General features: G+C 47.7%; 1 protein-coding gene across 1 annotated transcript in view; it reads left to right on the top strand.

The window, feature by feature from the left end:
- LOC143474187 (neural-cadherin) overlaps positions 1–13,751 on the top strand; it is a 96,170-nt gene extending 82,419 nt beyond the window's left edge. Inside the window, exons 21-33 of the mRNA XM_076971553.1 lie at positions 83–318; positions 1,599–1,876; positions 2,047–2,261; positions 5,798–5,925; positions 6,056–6,183; positions 7,384–7,507; positions 8,316–8,496; positions 8,710–8,873; positions 10,219–10,483; positions 10,701–10,881; positions 11,014–11,267; positions 11,986–12,143; positions 12,791–13,751. Of these exons, the coding sequence (XP_076827668.1) occupies positions 83–318; positions 1,599–1,876; positions 2,047–2,261; positions 5,798–5,925; positions 6,056–6,183; positions 7,384–7,507; positions 8,316–8,496; positions 8,710–8,873; positions 10,219–10,483; positions 10,701–10,881; positions 11,014–11,267; positions 11,986–12,143; positions 12,791–13,255 (2,777 nt within the window). The 3' untranslated portion in view covers positions 13,256–13,751. The remainder of the gene's footprint in view (positions 1–82; positions 319–1,598; positions 1,877–2,046; positions 2,262–5,797; positions 5,926–6,055; positions 6,184–7,383; positions 7,508–8,315; positions 8,497–8,709; positions 8,874–10,218; positions 10,484–10,700; positions 10,882–11,013; positions 11,268–11,985; positions 12,144–12,790) is intronic.
- The last annotated feature ends 876 nt before the right edge of the window (positions 13,752–14,627 follow it).

The raw sequence follows: 14,627 nt of genomic DNA, 5'->3' as shown, positions 1-14,627 counted from the left end.
TCCCTCACAGCGTCCCTCACGTCCTCCGTAGCACCGCCCTCTCTTCCCCAGCGTGCGTAGCCGTCGTGTGTTTTGCGTGCAGACCTGACGGCGGAGGAGCTGCTGCGCGCCCCCGCGCGTGAGGAGTCCAGGTACCAGCGCCTGCACCGCCTGCTCTCGGACCTGCTGCAGACGGACCTGGAGAAGGTGCAGGTGTTCAGCCTGTCAGACAGTAGGCACGGCAACCAGCGGCACCTCAGCCTGTGGTTCGCGGCCCAGGGCTCACACTACTACAAGGCTGAGAAACTGCACGGCAGTGTGATGACACACAAGGACAAGGTGACAACACACACACACACAGCTACTGAACATAACCTGCCCCTAATCTTACAAGTAAACTTAATGAATGTAAAACTAACTTATTATTATTATTATTATTATTTTTATTATTATTAACAATAATGATAATAATTGTTGTTAGTTGTTAGTTACATTTGTTGTTAGGCACCTTACTCATACATACATTCAGCATTCTGGTTTTACATCTACACAAACTGCTAAGAGGCAGTAGCCAATCATGCACAGCGTATTCTCACCTGTTAACCCCAGGGGGCGCTGAAGAGTAGAGGGAGGAGAACACCCAAGACAGTGTGCCGTCCATCACTGGGCGTGCAGACACAGTCACGCACAGCAGGACAGTTCACAGTACCCAACTGGCCTAAGCAAACTAATTCCATTTTCCCCCAATCTAAAAAAAAACTAATCCCACTGAGTGAAATACATGCTCTGCCCCAAACACACACACACACACACACACACACAAACAAACAGTTGTATTCACTGTATTCACTCTACTGTTCCTCCTAGAGACAATACTGCAGAAAGCATGCTTAACACATTACACATTTGTTAAGGGACATCATGTTTAATGTGTTACATATCTTCACAGACAGAGGTCATGCCTGACACATCACATGTTTACACAGGCAGACGGGGTGCTGAACACGTTATGCCTGGACACGGAATGACACCATACCCAGTACACACACCTGTAGGCATTGTGTTTAGTGATGTACAGTGGTGGCCATGTGAGGTGTGACACAGCAGACTGTGGCCATGGCCAGTGAGCTGCAGAGACGGATGGATAAATGGAGGGAAGGAGGGAAGGAGGGAGGGAGAGAGAGAGAGAGAGGACAAATGGCTGTTTAAATCACGCGTGTGAGTGGAGGCGCTCTACTGTCTGTGGGAAGTTGTCCGTCTCCCGTGACTGATGTTTATACAAGGTGCTGGAAGCCGCTACGACAGCTTTACAAACGCTAGTGAAGAATGTGACGATGTGCCCTTGAACATGGGTTTAAACTCCACACACACACACACACACACACACACACACACACACACACACACAGTCAAACAGATAGAAAGTCACTCGGCATGAATTTTATGATCGTCTCTCGCTAACAGTTTTCGCTAGCACTCAGCTGTAACTTTTCACTGCAACATTACACTTTTCATCAGCCTTACATTTGCTAGGTGATGCAGTATGCAGTCATATAAAATGCTATACTATTTAAAGTCATCTAACATTTAACGTTTGTCTTTTCCTGTCTCTCCATCAGTTGGAGTCGGCCCTGGGTGTGACCATTCTGCAGGTGGGGGTGAACGAGTGTGCCTACACAGACTGCAGACACACGGGGGGCTGCTCCAGCAGGGTGGTGTTCAGCGACACCCCTTCTGTTCTGAACAGTGGTAGTGCCTCTCTGGTGTCCCTGGCAGCCACAACGAGTGCCCAGTGTGGGTGCCAGGCCCGAGAGAGCCTGCACCTTTCCTGCTCCTCCTACCCCCACGGCCCCTGCCTCAACGGGGGCACCTGTGTGGACAGTGGCATGGGCTTCAGGTACCACAGCATGCTGCTAATCACAAATGCCTCAGAATGTATGGAATAGTTAGACCATGGTACAACTTCTTGGAAATTGGAAAAGGCCTGGAGTTTGATACATCTGCTTTCGTAAGTGCAGGGAGAGAGTGTCAAATGTTGAGTGTTTGGGTAATGCTCCCTTCTCTCAGGTGCAATTGTCCGCCCATGTTCGACGGGCCAGAGTGCCAGCAGACCAAGCACACCTTCCTGGGCGATGGCTACGCCTGGTTCCCTCCCATAAGGCCTTGCTTCCAGAGCCACATCTCTCTGGAGTTCATCACAGAGGAAGCCAGCGGTCTGCTGCTCTACAACGGCCCCCTGGGCCCGGTCCCGCCCGGCCAACGCGAGGACTTCATCGCGCTGGGTACGTGGTTCACGGTCCATCAGGCTCCACGCTGACCTCGTGCTCCGCTGGCTCTGACGCTGCTCCTGTCACATGGAGGCGGCCGGCGAAGCATCGACTCCGTAATGAAAAACGCCGTGCTCGATCGATGCCATTGTGATTTAAGATTTTTACATTGCCCAGGCAAGAAATTAATTGCCCTCAGCAATTAACTGGAGAAGCCAAATCGATGGATGACAGCAGACATGGCAAAGGGCGAAGACATTAGTGCTGAATGGGTCTGAGGGGAGTGTCTGGGCCTGTGTGGGTCCAAGGCCGTGGCTTGGCAAGGGTCCACCCCACCCCGCTGCTGTCTGAGCTGTTCTGTTCGCATGAAGAGAACCTGTGCTGGCCTCAAACAAGCTTAGCTCATCAGTTTGTTACCCATAGTTGTGTAATTATTGAGCTGGCTTGCTCCAGGTTAAAGGCAGAAAATCGAACTTGACCACAAATTGATTGCAGTGAAGTATTTTTGGCCACCAGGGGTCAGTGCAGAGACCAGAGGCCATGCTCAAGAAGAAAAGAGTGGTATGGGATGTTGCATTTAACATTAGTATGTGATGTATTACGGTATGTGATGTCGTTTTCAAACTCAATACTATGTCAACCTTTTCAGATCACTTAACACATGCACCATATCAGTGGACTGTGTGAACTAAACTCTGTATCCTTTTACACTGCTTTGATACAAAATGCTTTCAAACACCACTTCTTACTAAATTCACTCTCACTCAGTGTTCCATCATAAAAAGTCTGTACGACTTGTACGACTTTAGCATATGTTGCAATTATTAAGACGATCTGTTCAAAACGTTCAGTTCCAAACCCATGAAAATGACTGTGGATGGAAATATGTTGCATTTTGACACATGAAAATAAACACTCAGAAGACAAATGCTTCTGATTTTAGCAGAAAGTTTATTCAGGTTTTTTTTGTTGGTGGCTTTAGAACCATTGATGCCAAAGTGGTTGTCCTTGCATCAAAATGTGCAAGTGCATAGAGAAAACACAGCTGTAGTTGTAGTTGTCCCTGAAGAGATGCTTCTACTATTACTGCAGCACGTGTACTGCTGAAACGGCGAGTTGTCATTTCAGCTAACGACCTGCACAGGTGGGTTTTGGTTGTTCCCTGTTACCATAGTGTGAGGTTGATGAAAATCTATGGCCAACTGTGGATGACAGCGTGGATGGACCAGCCCAACACACAAATCATATATTTTACATTATACTATAAATATTGTTATTCTGAGTTTCTGATGCAGTAAAATATTAATTCATTCACGGTCTACTGTAAACACACTCAATTATGATGAGAGGAAAAAAATCTCTTCAGCTGGCTTGAAATATTTCTGGATGCAAAATAGAGGGAATGGAAGCAGTAGTGTCTTCTAGTCTCACAAGTGTCAGTATACAGTAGTGTCTTCTAGTCTCACAAGTGTCAGTATACAGTAGTGTCTTCTAGTCTCACAAGTGTCTGTATACAGTAGTGTCTTCTAGTCTCACAAGTGTCTGTATACAGTAGTGTCTTCTAGTCTCACAAGTGTATGTATACAGTAGTGTCTTCTAGTCTCACAAGTGTCAGTATACAGTAGTGTCTTCTAGTCTCACAAGTGTCTGTATACAGTAGTGTCTTCTAGTCTCACAAGTGTCAGTATACAGTAGTGTCTTCTAGTCTCACAAGTGTCTGTATACAGTAGTGTCTTCTAGTCTCACAAGTGTCTGTATACAGTAGTGTCTTCTAGTCTCACAAGTGTCTGTATACAGTAGTGTCTTCTAGTCTCACAAGTGTCTGTATACAGTAGTGTCTTCTAGTCTCACAAGTGTCTGTATACAGTAGTGTCTTCTAGTCTCACAAGTGTCAGTATACAGTAGTGTCTTCTAGTCTCACAAGTGTCTGTATACAGTAGTGTCTTCTAGTCTCACAAGTGTCTGTATACAGTAGTGTCTTCTAGTCTCACAAGTGTCTGTATACAGTAGTGTCTTCTAGTCTCACAAGTGTCTGTATACAGTAGTGTCTTCTAGTCTCACAAGTGTCTGTATACAGTAGTGTCTTCTAGTCTCACAAGTGTCTGTATACAGTAGTGTCTTCTAGTCTCACAAGTGTCTGTATACAGTAGTGTCTTCTAGTCTCACAAGTGTCTGTATACAGTAGTGTCTTCTAGTCTCACAAGTGTCTGTATACAGTAGTGTCTTCTAGTCTCACAAGTGTCAGTATACAGTAGTGTCTTCTAGTCTCACAAGTGTCTGTATACAGTAGTGTCTTCTAGTCTCACAAGTGTCTGTATACAGTAGTGTCTTCTAGTCTCACAAGTGTCTGTATACAGTAGTGTCTTCTAGTCTCACAAGTGTCTGTATACAGTAGTGTCTTCTAGTCTCACAAGTGTCTGTATACAGTAGTGTCTTCTAGTCTCACAAGTGTCAGTATACAGTAGTGTCTTCTAGTCTCACAAGTGTCTGTATACAGTAGTGTCTTCTAGTCTCACAAGTGTCTGTATACAGTAGTGTCTTCTAGTCTCACAAGTGTCTGTATACAAGAGTGTCTTCTAGTCTCACAAGTGTCTGTATACAGTAGTGTCTTCTAGTCTCACAAGTGTCTGTATACAGTAGTGTCTTCTAGTCTCACAAGTGTCTGTATACAGTAGTGTCTTCTAGTCTCACAAGTGTCAGTATACAGTAGTGTCTTCTAGTCTCACAAGTGTCTGTATACAGTAGTGTCTTCTAGTCTCACAAGTGTCTGTATACAGTAGTGTCTTCTAGTCTCACAAGTGTCTGTATACAGTAGTGTCTTCTAGTCTCACAAGTGTCTGTATACAGTAGTGTCTTCTAGTCTCACAAGTGTCTGTATACAGTAGTGTCTTCTAGTCTCACAAGTGTCTGTATACAGTAGTGTCTTCTAGTCTCACAAGTGTCTGGCATACTGAACTTGGTTCTGCACACTGTTGTGAGAGGAAGCAGATGTTATCGCCATGGCAGTCTTGAGTGAATCACATTTGGATGATACGTGAAGTGTTTTAGTGATTGAAGTGCAGTTTGCACCAAAGGTTACAGACGTTTCAAAAGCATACTATGTGAAGAATTTCTGAATAAGTGAACATGGAATTGAGAGAAGTGTGAAAGCCATTTTAAAGAACCGTAAACTTTGCATGAACTAATTTTGAATTGAAAACACTGGCTTATGAGAAGATAATGACCTATAGAATATGTAAGTGTTGGTAGTATGTATGAGTAAATGCTAAACGTTACCCATAGATGAGGAGGAACTCGGCAATCAGAAAGGTTTTCTGAGAAGAAGACATGGTGTCTGTCTCTCCCTCCTCCCCTCTGTCTCTCTGACATGATGTCACACTATCATGGTATATCTCTCCCCTCCCCCACTGTCTCTAACATGATCTCACACTAACATGGTATCTCCCTCTCCCTCCCTTTCAGTGACACCATGTCAAACTCTCTCTCTCTCTCTCTCTCTCTCTCTCTCTCTCTCTCTCTCTCTCTCTCTCTCTCTCTCTCTCTGTCTGCAGAGCTGAAGGACGGTGTCCCGTTGCTGAGTGTTAATCATGGCTCCGGCACCCTCACTCTCCAGCTTCCTGCTCCAACCTCCGTCACGGACCGCCGCTGGCACCGCCTTGACATCATCAGCGACGGGAAGGTGGGGGCCGCTCCACACCCCCCCCAGCAGACAGACTCCGGGCACATAAACATATTCATGGACTACATGCACAGGAGTCTTTGCAGTTTATGTCATTTGCTCTGCAAATTTATCATGTGTTTGCTTACAGGAAGTCCAGCTGATTCTGGACCACTGCTCTGGAGCCATGGTGAATGAGGTCGAAGGTCTGGGAGTGGAGATCTTTGAGACTGACCAGTCAGTGTGCAAGGTGTCTGCTGACACTCCAGGCAGCGAGAGGTAGAAGACCAGAATAATAAATGTATATCATGTAGCTGAACTGATAGAGCAAGGTGCTAGCAACACCATGGGTTCAATTTACACACACACACACACACACACACACACACACACACACACACACACACACACACACACACACACAGTCATACTGAAATGCTGCATATATACAGATGCGGTCAGTGTTATTGGTACCCTCGATTGTTTTGTATGTCATAGCCAATATCTGCAGAACTAAACATGATGTAGTTGGAATTACATCAAGGAGTAATGTTTTCCAGAAAGTGCATTTTGGCAAAGTCCAGGTCCTTTCTGCTCTGTTCTTTAAGCAGTCAGGTCATCTTGGCCTTCACCCACAGAGCCGATCTTTGTTTGGTGCGTGGGGAGGGGTGTGGGATGAACCCACCACTCCAGAGATCTTCAGCCTGAAGTTCTTTGGCTGCTGTATGTGGTTTCTTTTCAAACCAACCCTCACAGGCATCTGTCATCTGTTTTCCTCTTTCCACCACATCCTGGACGCTTCCTGACTGTTCCAGGCCTTTTGGATAACTTAATGGATCATTTCAAACCATTGAAGAAGGGACGTTTGGACATAGTCTGGTCCCCTTGAGACCCCAGGTGTTTGGTGATAATAGCTTTTCTGGTCTATTCAGACAGCTCTCTTTTCTTTTGCCATTATGAACAAGGAACAGGGAATAAAACTGACCTGTCAAAGCATCAAAGCCTCCTTTCATAGGCTATTTAAATCATGTGACAAGGTGGGGACAGGTAAGTCTATAGTTTCCAATTAATCACAGGTTAGTCTTTATATCCTTTGTTTCAAATTGAACAAAATAAAACAGTAATCATGTCCTGGCTTTTTCCCTAGCTTTTCATTATCATACCTGAGTTAACATAAAAATTCAAGGGTGCCAATAATACCACAACCAATAATGTCTACCACAACTACAGGTCTCTCTGGATACAAATGCATGCACAGGGTGATAAACATATTTATACACTGAATGTCTCTATAGAAGGTGTAATTAAAAGAAGATGTTTCATGTAATTAGTGGTTATTATATGCAACTAGGTGGTCCATAAATGTTGAAAATAACTCCCGGTATTTGACGTTTGTGAAGCCAGCCGCCGTGGGCACGCCGTTGTCCTTGTCGTCCTGAGTCGTGCTGAACTGCCACGCTGGCGTTTTTCTCCTCCCAGATTCCTGAACGTGGAGCAGCCGCTGCAGCTGGGTGGAGTGAAGGAGCCTCACCCACTACGCTACACCCACCCTCACTACAGGGGCTTCGTGGGCTGCATCAGAAACCTGGTGGTGGACAGTCAGGTACGGAGATCCTCGTCCTCCTTCAGAGTCCCCGTCCCCCGTACACTGCTGGTGGACCAGTGCATCATTTCGGGCTTTTCACGATCGTGGTGAGCTGTACGGCTGCTGGTCTTCCACTGTGAGTGGGTGAAGAGCACCAACGTGCTGGCGTTTCTGCCTTCACCTGCCATGTACTGACACCAAAGGATGTTTTTTGTCAAGTGGTGACTGAGGTTGCAACACATCAGGAGCAATTCTGCACTGTCATTGTGAAATCGGATCATGGAGCAGTGCAGTGTGGGTGCCCGCGCCAGCTCACACAGTAATAACGTCTCGTAATGGCATATGAATGACATCTTTAACATCACTGAGAGATGCTGCATGAAATAAATCTGGTTAAAGTCCAATACTGAGATGAAATATAAATCCCTTGTGCTGCAAGTTGTAAGAAAAGTGATTTTGGAAAGACAGCCTGGCCCACAGATCTACGGCAGGAGAGCCGAAGCAGCGGGGGGTGGGGGTGGGGGGGGTCTCAGCTGGACCTCAGCAGTGCCACATGTAGAGAAACAAATCATGGTGATTCATTGCTGATGCAGATGTTGGGTTGACTTTTCTCCCTTTGCTACCTTCTCCGCTTCTCCAGCAGATGAGCCCTTTCGTCTGTAGGTCATGGAGCTTATTCATAGTCCTGACTAAGACTCTTGTGTGTGTGTGTGTGTGTGTGTGTGTGTGTGTGTGTGTGTGTGTGTGTGTGTGTGTGTGTGTCTGTGTGTGTGTCTGTGTGTGTGTGTGTGTGTGTGTGTGTGTGTGTGTTTGTCTCCTTGGTCAGGTGTATGACCTGAGCAGTGCTGCGGAGAGTCAGAACAGCGCCCCTGGGTGCAGCCTGACCGATGGGGTGTGTGTGACGGCGGGGGGGCCCTCCTGTGGCCCTCATGGGAAGTGTCTGGGCGAGTGGGGCTCCTTCAGCTGCGAGTGCCACCCTGGTTACAGCGGACACAAGTGTGACAAGGGTGAGCCTGCATGTGTGCTGGAAGAAAGCACGCAAAACAAAACAAGGACTGAATCACTCGTTTGCGTCGTCGGGTAAATCCCCTTACAAATCCTGCTTTATCACTTTGTATTTAGTGGTTTCCAGCGTGTGTTGTGCGCAATGGTTTCCTGGCAGGCAGGTGTGTGGCTGGTTGGGTGTGGGCGTGTGCTCACTGTGCCGCTCTGTGCTCCAGTTCTTCCGGAGTGGTCCTTCGAGGAGGACAGCGTGCTGAGGTACCAGCTGAGGGGCGGAGCCAGCCCACGCGTCACTCAAGCCCAGCTCCTCCTCCGGACCCGAGCCTCCGCAGGCAGCCTGTTCAGTATGAGCTCCCGCAACTCCGAGTTCATCATACTGGAGGTTCATATCTGCACAAACACACGTGCACACAGACACGCTCGCGCTTACGTGTACATGCAGGCACACACACACACACACACACCAGGCTAGTTCTTGTTCTAGACTGCTTTGGCCCCCCTCTGTAACACCCGTCTCTCTTTACACCCCCTCTGGAGTAACATGATGTTGTTTATGTGTTGTTGATATTGTCACTCTAACCATAGGTGCAATTTATGCACTCAGTTGCCTTGGGCATATCAGGAATTCATTACTCTGTGAAAAAATTGGTCCACCATTAACCGGTGGAGTCAATACAGTCAAACTGACAATATGTTCCTATAATGTTAGGAGATTGTTTGAATAATTAATTAAATAAAAGGTAAAAATAATATAATATAAAAGTTAAATTACCAGCTGCATCATCAAGAGAATTCCATAGCTGACCCTGATGGTAAATATTGACTGCAGAGATAATGATATTTGGCTTAAACAGAAATGAAAATAACAAATGCACATGTCTTCAGATGCATATACTTAAGACTTAAACTGCATTCCCGTTCCTGAAAGTCAAGTCTAATTACTGAAGAACATGCTTTGCTTATGTATATAAAAAATGTTGTCTGATTGCAGCATGAACCATCTGATTTGCATCAATCCCATTTAATGAATTCTGACTATCTTCAGTAGTACACTGATAGAACAACGTTTTGTGAACGCATTAGTACCACTTTACATGAAAAAATAGGTTGCCTCAGCCCTTCTAAAACAAACTGCCTAGTAACCAGAACATTCTAAATCAGTAATCTAGAAGAAAGACGTGTCTGTGTCTAGGGGACGTTCACGTGAGCTGCTTCACCACGTGTGGGGGAAAGAGCACAGCTAGCAGAAACTGGGCTCTAATATGACGTGGAGGAGCTAGCAGATGTGGCATTATGAAAATGATATGTTATGTTATCTATGTATATTTATTCAATGTAAAATTCACAAAATGTGGAAAGATATGAATTATTGTTAGCTAAAGACCAAGCTAACAGAGATTATCTGTCACTAGCAAATGATTCACTGCTAAAAAACAAAAAAAAGTTCCAAGTTCAACAACAAGGTTAACAACAAAAATATTAAAATATCCACCCCACCTTAGTGCCAGCCCTGACACACATGCATGCGCACACACACACACACACACACACACACACACACACACACACACACACACAAAACGAAGCAACCCAAACATGCTCACCCAATCCATTTTAGACTTTTGGATTTCAGGATACCAAGTTAAATGTTTTTTTTTCAGCTTGCCATAATCTTGTTCCACAAGCACCAGTGAGACTGTAACACACGTGGTTCTGTGTTCTCTCAGATAGCAGATGGCTGTCTGACTGTTAATGCCAACCTGGGTGATGGAGCCCACAGCCTCACACTGGGTGGCCATCGAGTGGACCACGGCCAGTGGGTGCGAGTCAGCCTCCATCGCCATGACAACCTCTTCACCCTGCAGCTGGAGCAGGGTGGGGGCTCACGGGAGGTCACGGCCCTGCTGGGTCAGAGGCGGGAGATAGTGGTGCACCCCTCCAGTGTGCTGCTCGCTCACGGGCCCACGCACCACGCACACGCCCACTTCCGAGGTGGGACTCCCTCTTCCTCTGTCTTCTTCATGTCTCCATCTCTCTCTCTCTCTCTCTCTCTCTCTCTCTCTCTCTCTCTCTCTCTCTCTCTCTCTCTCTCTATATATATATATATATATATATATATATATATCTGAGCTAAAGCTTCCTACTCTCTGCTTTAATGAAGTGTGTGTTATGGTGTGTGTGAAGTGTCTTCTCATTTGTGTGTGTGCAGGCTGCATGCGTGATGTCCGACTGAACGGCCACTCCCTGCCTCTGGATGGGCGGAGCACGGAGTTTGTCACACTTCTGGAGCGGCGTGGTGTGCTGGCAGGCTGCTCCTCAGACGCCTGTGGCCCCCGGCCGTGTCAGGACCCCCTCTACTGCGTGGACCTGTGGAGGAGCTACGAGTGCAGGTGAGTCAAACCCCCCCTCGCTGCCCCCTGGAAACCCCCAAGAGCAGCGCACAACTCTGCTTGAACGGAGCATAAATGGAGTACAGCACTTTAATCCCACGGTGCTCTGGCGCCCTCTGTCTGTCCACACAGGTGTCCGGCGGGTCAGCTGGCCGAGACGGACGAGCTCACGGGGCTGGTGCGCTGCGCAGCATCGCCGTGCCGACCCTCCGCGTGCCAGAACGGGGGCACATGCCTGCCGCTGTCTACCAGGAGCTACCGGTGCCAGTGTGTGCGAGGCTTCCGGGGCCAGTGGTGCGAGCAGAGCCAGGCCAGAACCCTCAGACTGGCTGCCCTCAGTCCCAGCACCATCCTCGCCATCAGCATGTGTCTACTCATCTTCTTCGGTAGCTCCCTCCAACACACACACACGCACACACACACACACACACACACTCTCACACAATTTGAAGTAATGCCTTCCCATCCACTTTGAGTCTGTTCGTATCTCTGTTCTACACCAGCAGTAATGGTAATATCACAGATTACCTTCAGTGTTGTGTTGCGAGAGTCTGAGCACTGAGCAGACAACAGAGATAAAGCAGAAAGAAGTCTGTGTGTGTCTGTGTGTGTGTGTGTGTGTGGGGGGGGGGGGTTATTTGTATACATGTATTTGTTTTTGTAAGCGTGCACTCTTGACAGGTGCACTAGTAATGTGACAGGTTGGCAGTGCCTTCAAGGTCCCTCTGCCAGCCTTATCAACCACATCACAGGACGCCAACATGGTTCATAGTGTGAATTGTGTCAGTTGTGTGAATTGAGGCCCCTCTGCTCGCCTCAACCACATCAGACAAAGCCAACACATATGCCAGCACAGACACACAGGGCCTTTAAAGAGTTCCCCCATACCCCCCCCCCCCCCCTCTCTCCAGTGAGAGGGAAAACAAAGCATTCCAAGCAAAGTGAGAAAAAGTGAAGTGAATGACTTTGGCAAGAAATAGCGGCATATTGCCAGCAGAGGGCAGTGTTTCTCCTTTCTCCTTCACTGGTTTTCCTTTCCTGCCTATAACAGAATTGATGTTTAACTCCTTTAACATTCTCCTCTCCCTCACCCCCGGTGTGCAGCGGTGCTGGTGGCGGTGACCGTCTGGAACCAGAAGGGCAGCCGGGACAAGTTCCGTAAGCGAGGAGTGTACCACGTCCCGGCTGAACACGAGAGCTGGGAGGACGTCCGTGAGAATATCCTCAACTACAATGAGGAGGGCGGAGGAGAACAGGACCAGGTACGCCACTCCCTTCACTACCACTGCTGCCTCCTCCCCTACACACGGGTGTCTTCTTCCTGTTAGTCTGCTGCTTACGCCATCCCAGCCATCCACTCTCCTTTTTTCTGGGTTTTTTTCTGTGTCAGCAGAATTCATTTGCACTCTGCCCTTATTCTTCTGTTATAAGTGATTTTAGAGCTCTTTTCAAGCGCAGGGGGAAAAGGTTAAAATTGTTGTCTGTGGTTAGAAACCACAGGCTATAGGTGCAGATCCTTTTAAGGTCTTTCACTGCAGAAATCTTCCTGCCACTGCTGTCTGCAGTCATGGTGACAGTAAAGACGAGGCAGACAGTTTGGATTGGCAGTCGGCGCCACACCATGTCACCCTGGATCCCAGCTGGTGTGATCTGAGAGATGAGCAGTCTGGATGCGTCTCCACACTCTCTGTCTCTCTGGTCCTGCTTCTGTCCCTGTGGTTATGTCCCACAACTCCTCAGGCTTTGTCATGTTTCCTGGCCTGTTTGGTCCTAAAGCCTCCCCTGCTTTGAATCTGCTTTGAGGCATCTATGTTTACATCTTGGTTCTTTGAGCTTAAAAAAAAAAAAACAAGACTTCAAATTAAAAGTCCCCCAGTCCTGACCCCCCGCCATCTTTGTCTCGCTACAGAATGCCTATGACATCACGGAGCTGAAGAGGCCCCTGTGCTCCAGCCTGTCCCAGTCCTCGTCCTGCACCACAGCCCCCCTCATCAAGTCCTCCGAGGGCTCTCAGGAGGAGGTGCACCCCGGGCCCGTCCTGCCGGCCCGCCCGCACGGAGCCGGCACCGCTCCCCACTGCGCCGTGGACTTCAGGAACTACGTCACGCGCATCGTCTGGGAGGCGGACCGCGAGGGCCTGGCCCTCCCCGTGGACACGTGCCAGGTGTACTGCACCGAGGGCACGGGCTCCGGCACCAGCAGCCTCAGCTCCCTCAGCTCCGCCTTCCCGGAGGAGGACTTCTGCTACGACTGGCTGTCCACCTGGGGCCCCAAATTCGAGGGCCTGAGCGAGCTGTACCGCAGGCCCCAGCTGGGCTTCAGCTACGTGGACTCCGCGCACAGCCGGAGCGGCAGTCAAAGCTTCGAGCACTAACTCTGCGGGACAGCCGGCGAACGCCCACTCTGCTGTCTTTGTGTCCGTCCTCAAAGATCCTTTGCTGAGTTTCGGTTGGAAGGCAGACGTGCTGTGTGGATTGGCGGCAGGCTCGTGCCCTTTGTGAGGCTGCCCCAAAGATGAAGAGGAGACTGCAGACTGTGCATTATTTTTTTGAGCTTTCTCAATGTGAACAGCTATGTGTGCTCTATTTATTTTAGCCTCAAGAGATGTTTTACCCAGGGAGCAAAGCCAGAGACTAACAGTTTTATATTGGGGGACATTTTCTTTGTCGGGGTCCTACTGATCCACATTTCATCTCCAGGAGGAGAGACAACACTGTCATTCCAAGCAGCTGAGCGGCCATGACACAAGCCTGCTTTGCTAGTAAGTGCTGTAGCATCAGGAATTAATCACTTGTCACTTCACCCAGTCTGCCAACTTGCCAGAACGGAGCCTTAAAGGCCCCACATGCTCGCAAAGGAGGTGGGGGGGGGGGGGGGGGGGGGGGGTGGAGCCGACGCACACGATACACACGCGTGCGGCCACACGCACATACACAGCTTTACAGTGTGTAAAGTATGAGCTTATGTCAGCGAGTAAGCTATTTTTACACTTTGGTATAAATCCTGTCATGGGTGTTCACTGTGTTACTTTTTTTCTTCTTTCAAAGTAAGACTTGTGCTGTTCCTTCTCCCCCATGTGGGAGCTGCTGTTTAGAGCCAATCTTTTCTGACACCTCTGACATCTGTTGCATCAAGGTGATACCCTGCTACGTGTCACTGACGAAGTCAGATGAATGTATCGTGTAATAACAGCCAAGAAAATACTGCAGTGTTTGAGATAAATAAAAAAAAATGCGAAAAATACAATCACAAAAAAAGCGTTTTGAATTACCTAAATGAATATAGTTCTATTTTTGTTGGTGTACAGGTGAGAATGTTAGACCTCAAGAAGTCCTCACTTTATATTTTGTATAAAAACAAGAATCCTTAAGTTTCCATTGTCAATGGTATTAGAACTTTCGTCACTCATAAATATGTATTTAATTATATTTTCTGTTCCTAATACTTATATTTATGGGTTTGTACACACCAAAAATGTACTAACTCTAACTAGGTTTTGTTAGCTTTATCCAAGTCAACAAAAAAACAGCTTCTACAAGTAATCGTTTTCAAACCAAGAGAACAGTAGTCCAGTACGTTAGTGGGGGTACTGTTGCTGATCCATAGCACACCTACTAGGATCTACACTGAGCAGAAGCTGAAGCTGGTTCATTGGTTCCTCCAGGTCTTCTGCACAGCAGCCAGGACTTTCCCCTCCCCCTCACAACCACCATACTGTTACCAGAGGCCCCATCACCTGCCATGTA

The sequence above is a fragment of the Brachyhypopomus gauderio genome, chromosome 13 (genome assembly GCF_052324685.1).
Source record: "Brachyhypopomus gauderio isolate BG-103 chromosome 13, BGAUD_0.2, whole genome shotgun sequence".
Lineage (NCBI taxonomy): Eukaryota > Metazoa > Chordata > Actinopteri > Gymnotiformes > Hypopomidae > Brachyhypopomus > Brachyhypopomus gauderio.
The sequence above is the reverse complement of the archived record's forward strand: the minus strand, read 5'-3'. Positions and strand labels throughout refer to the sequence as shown.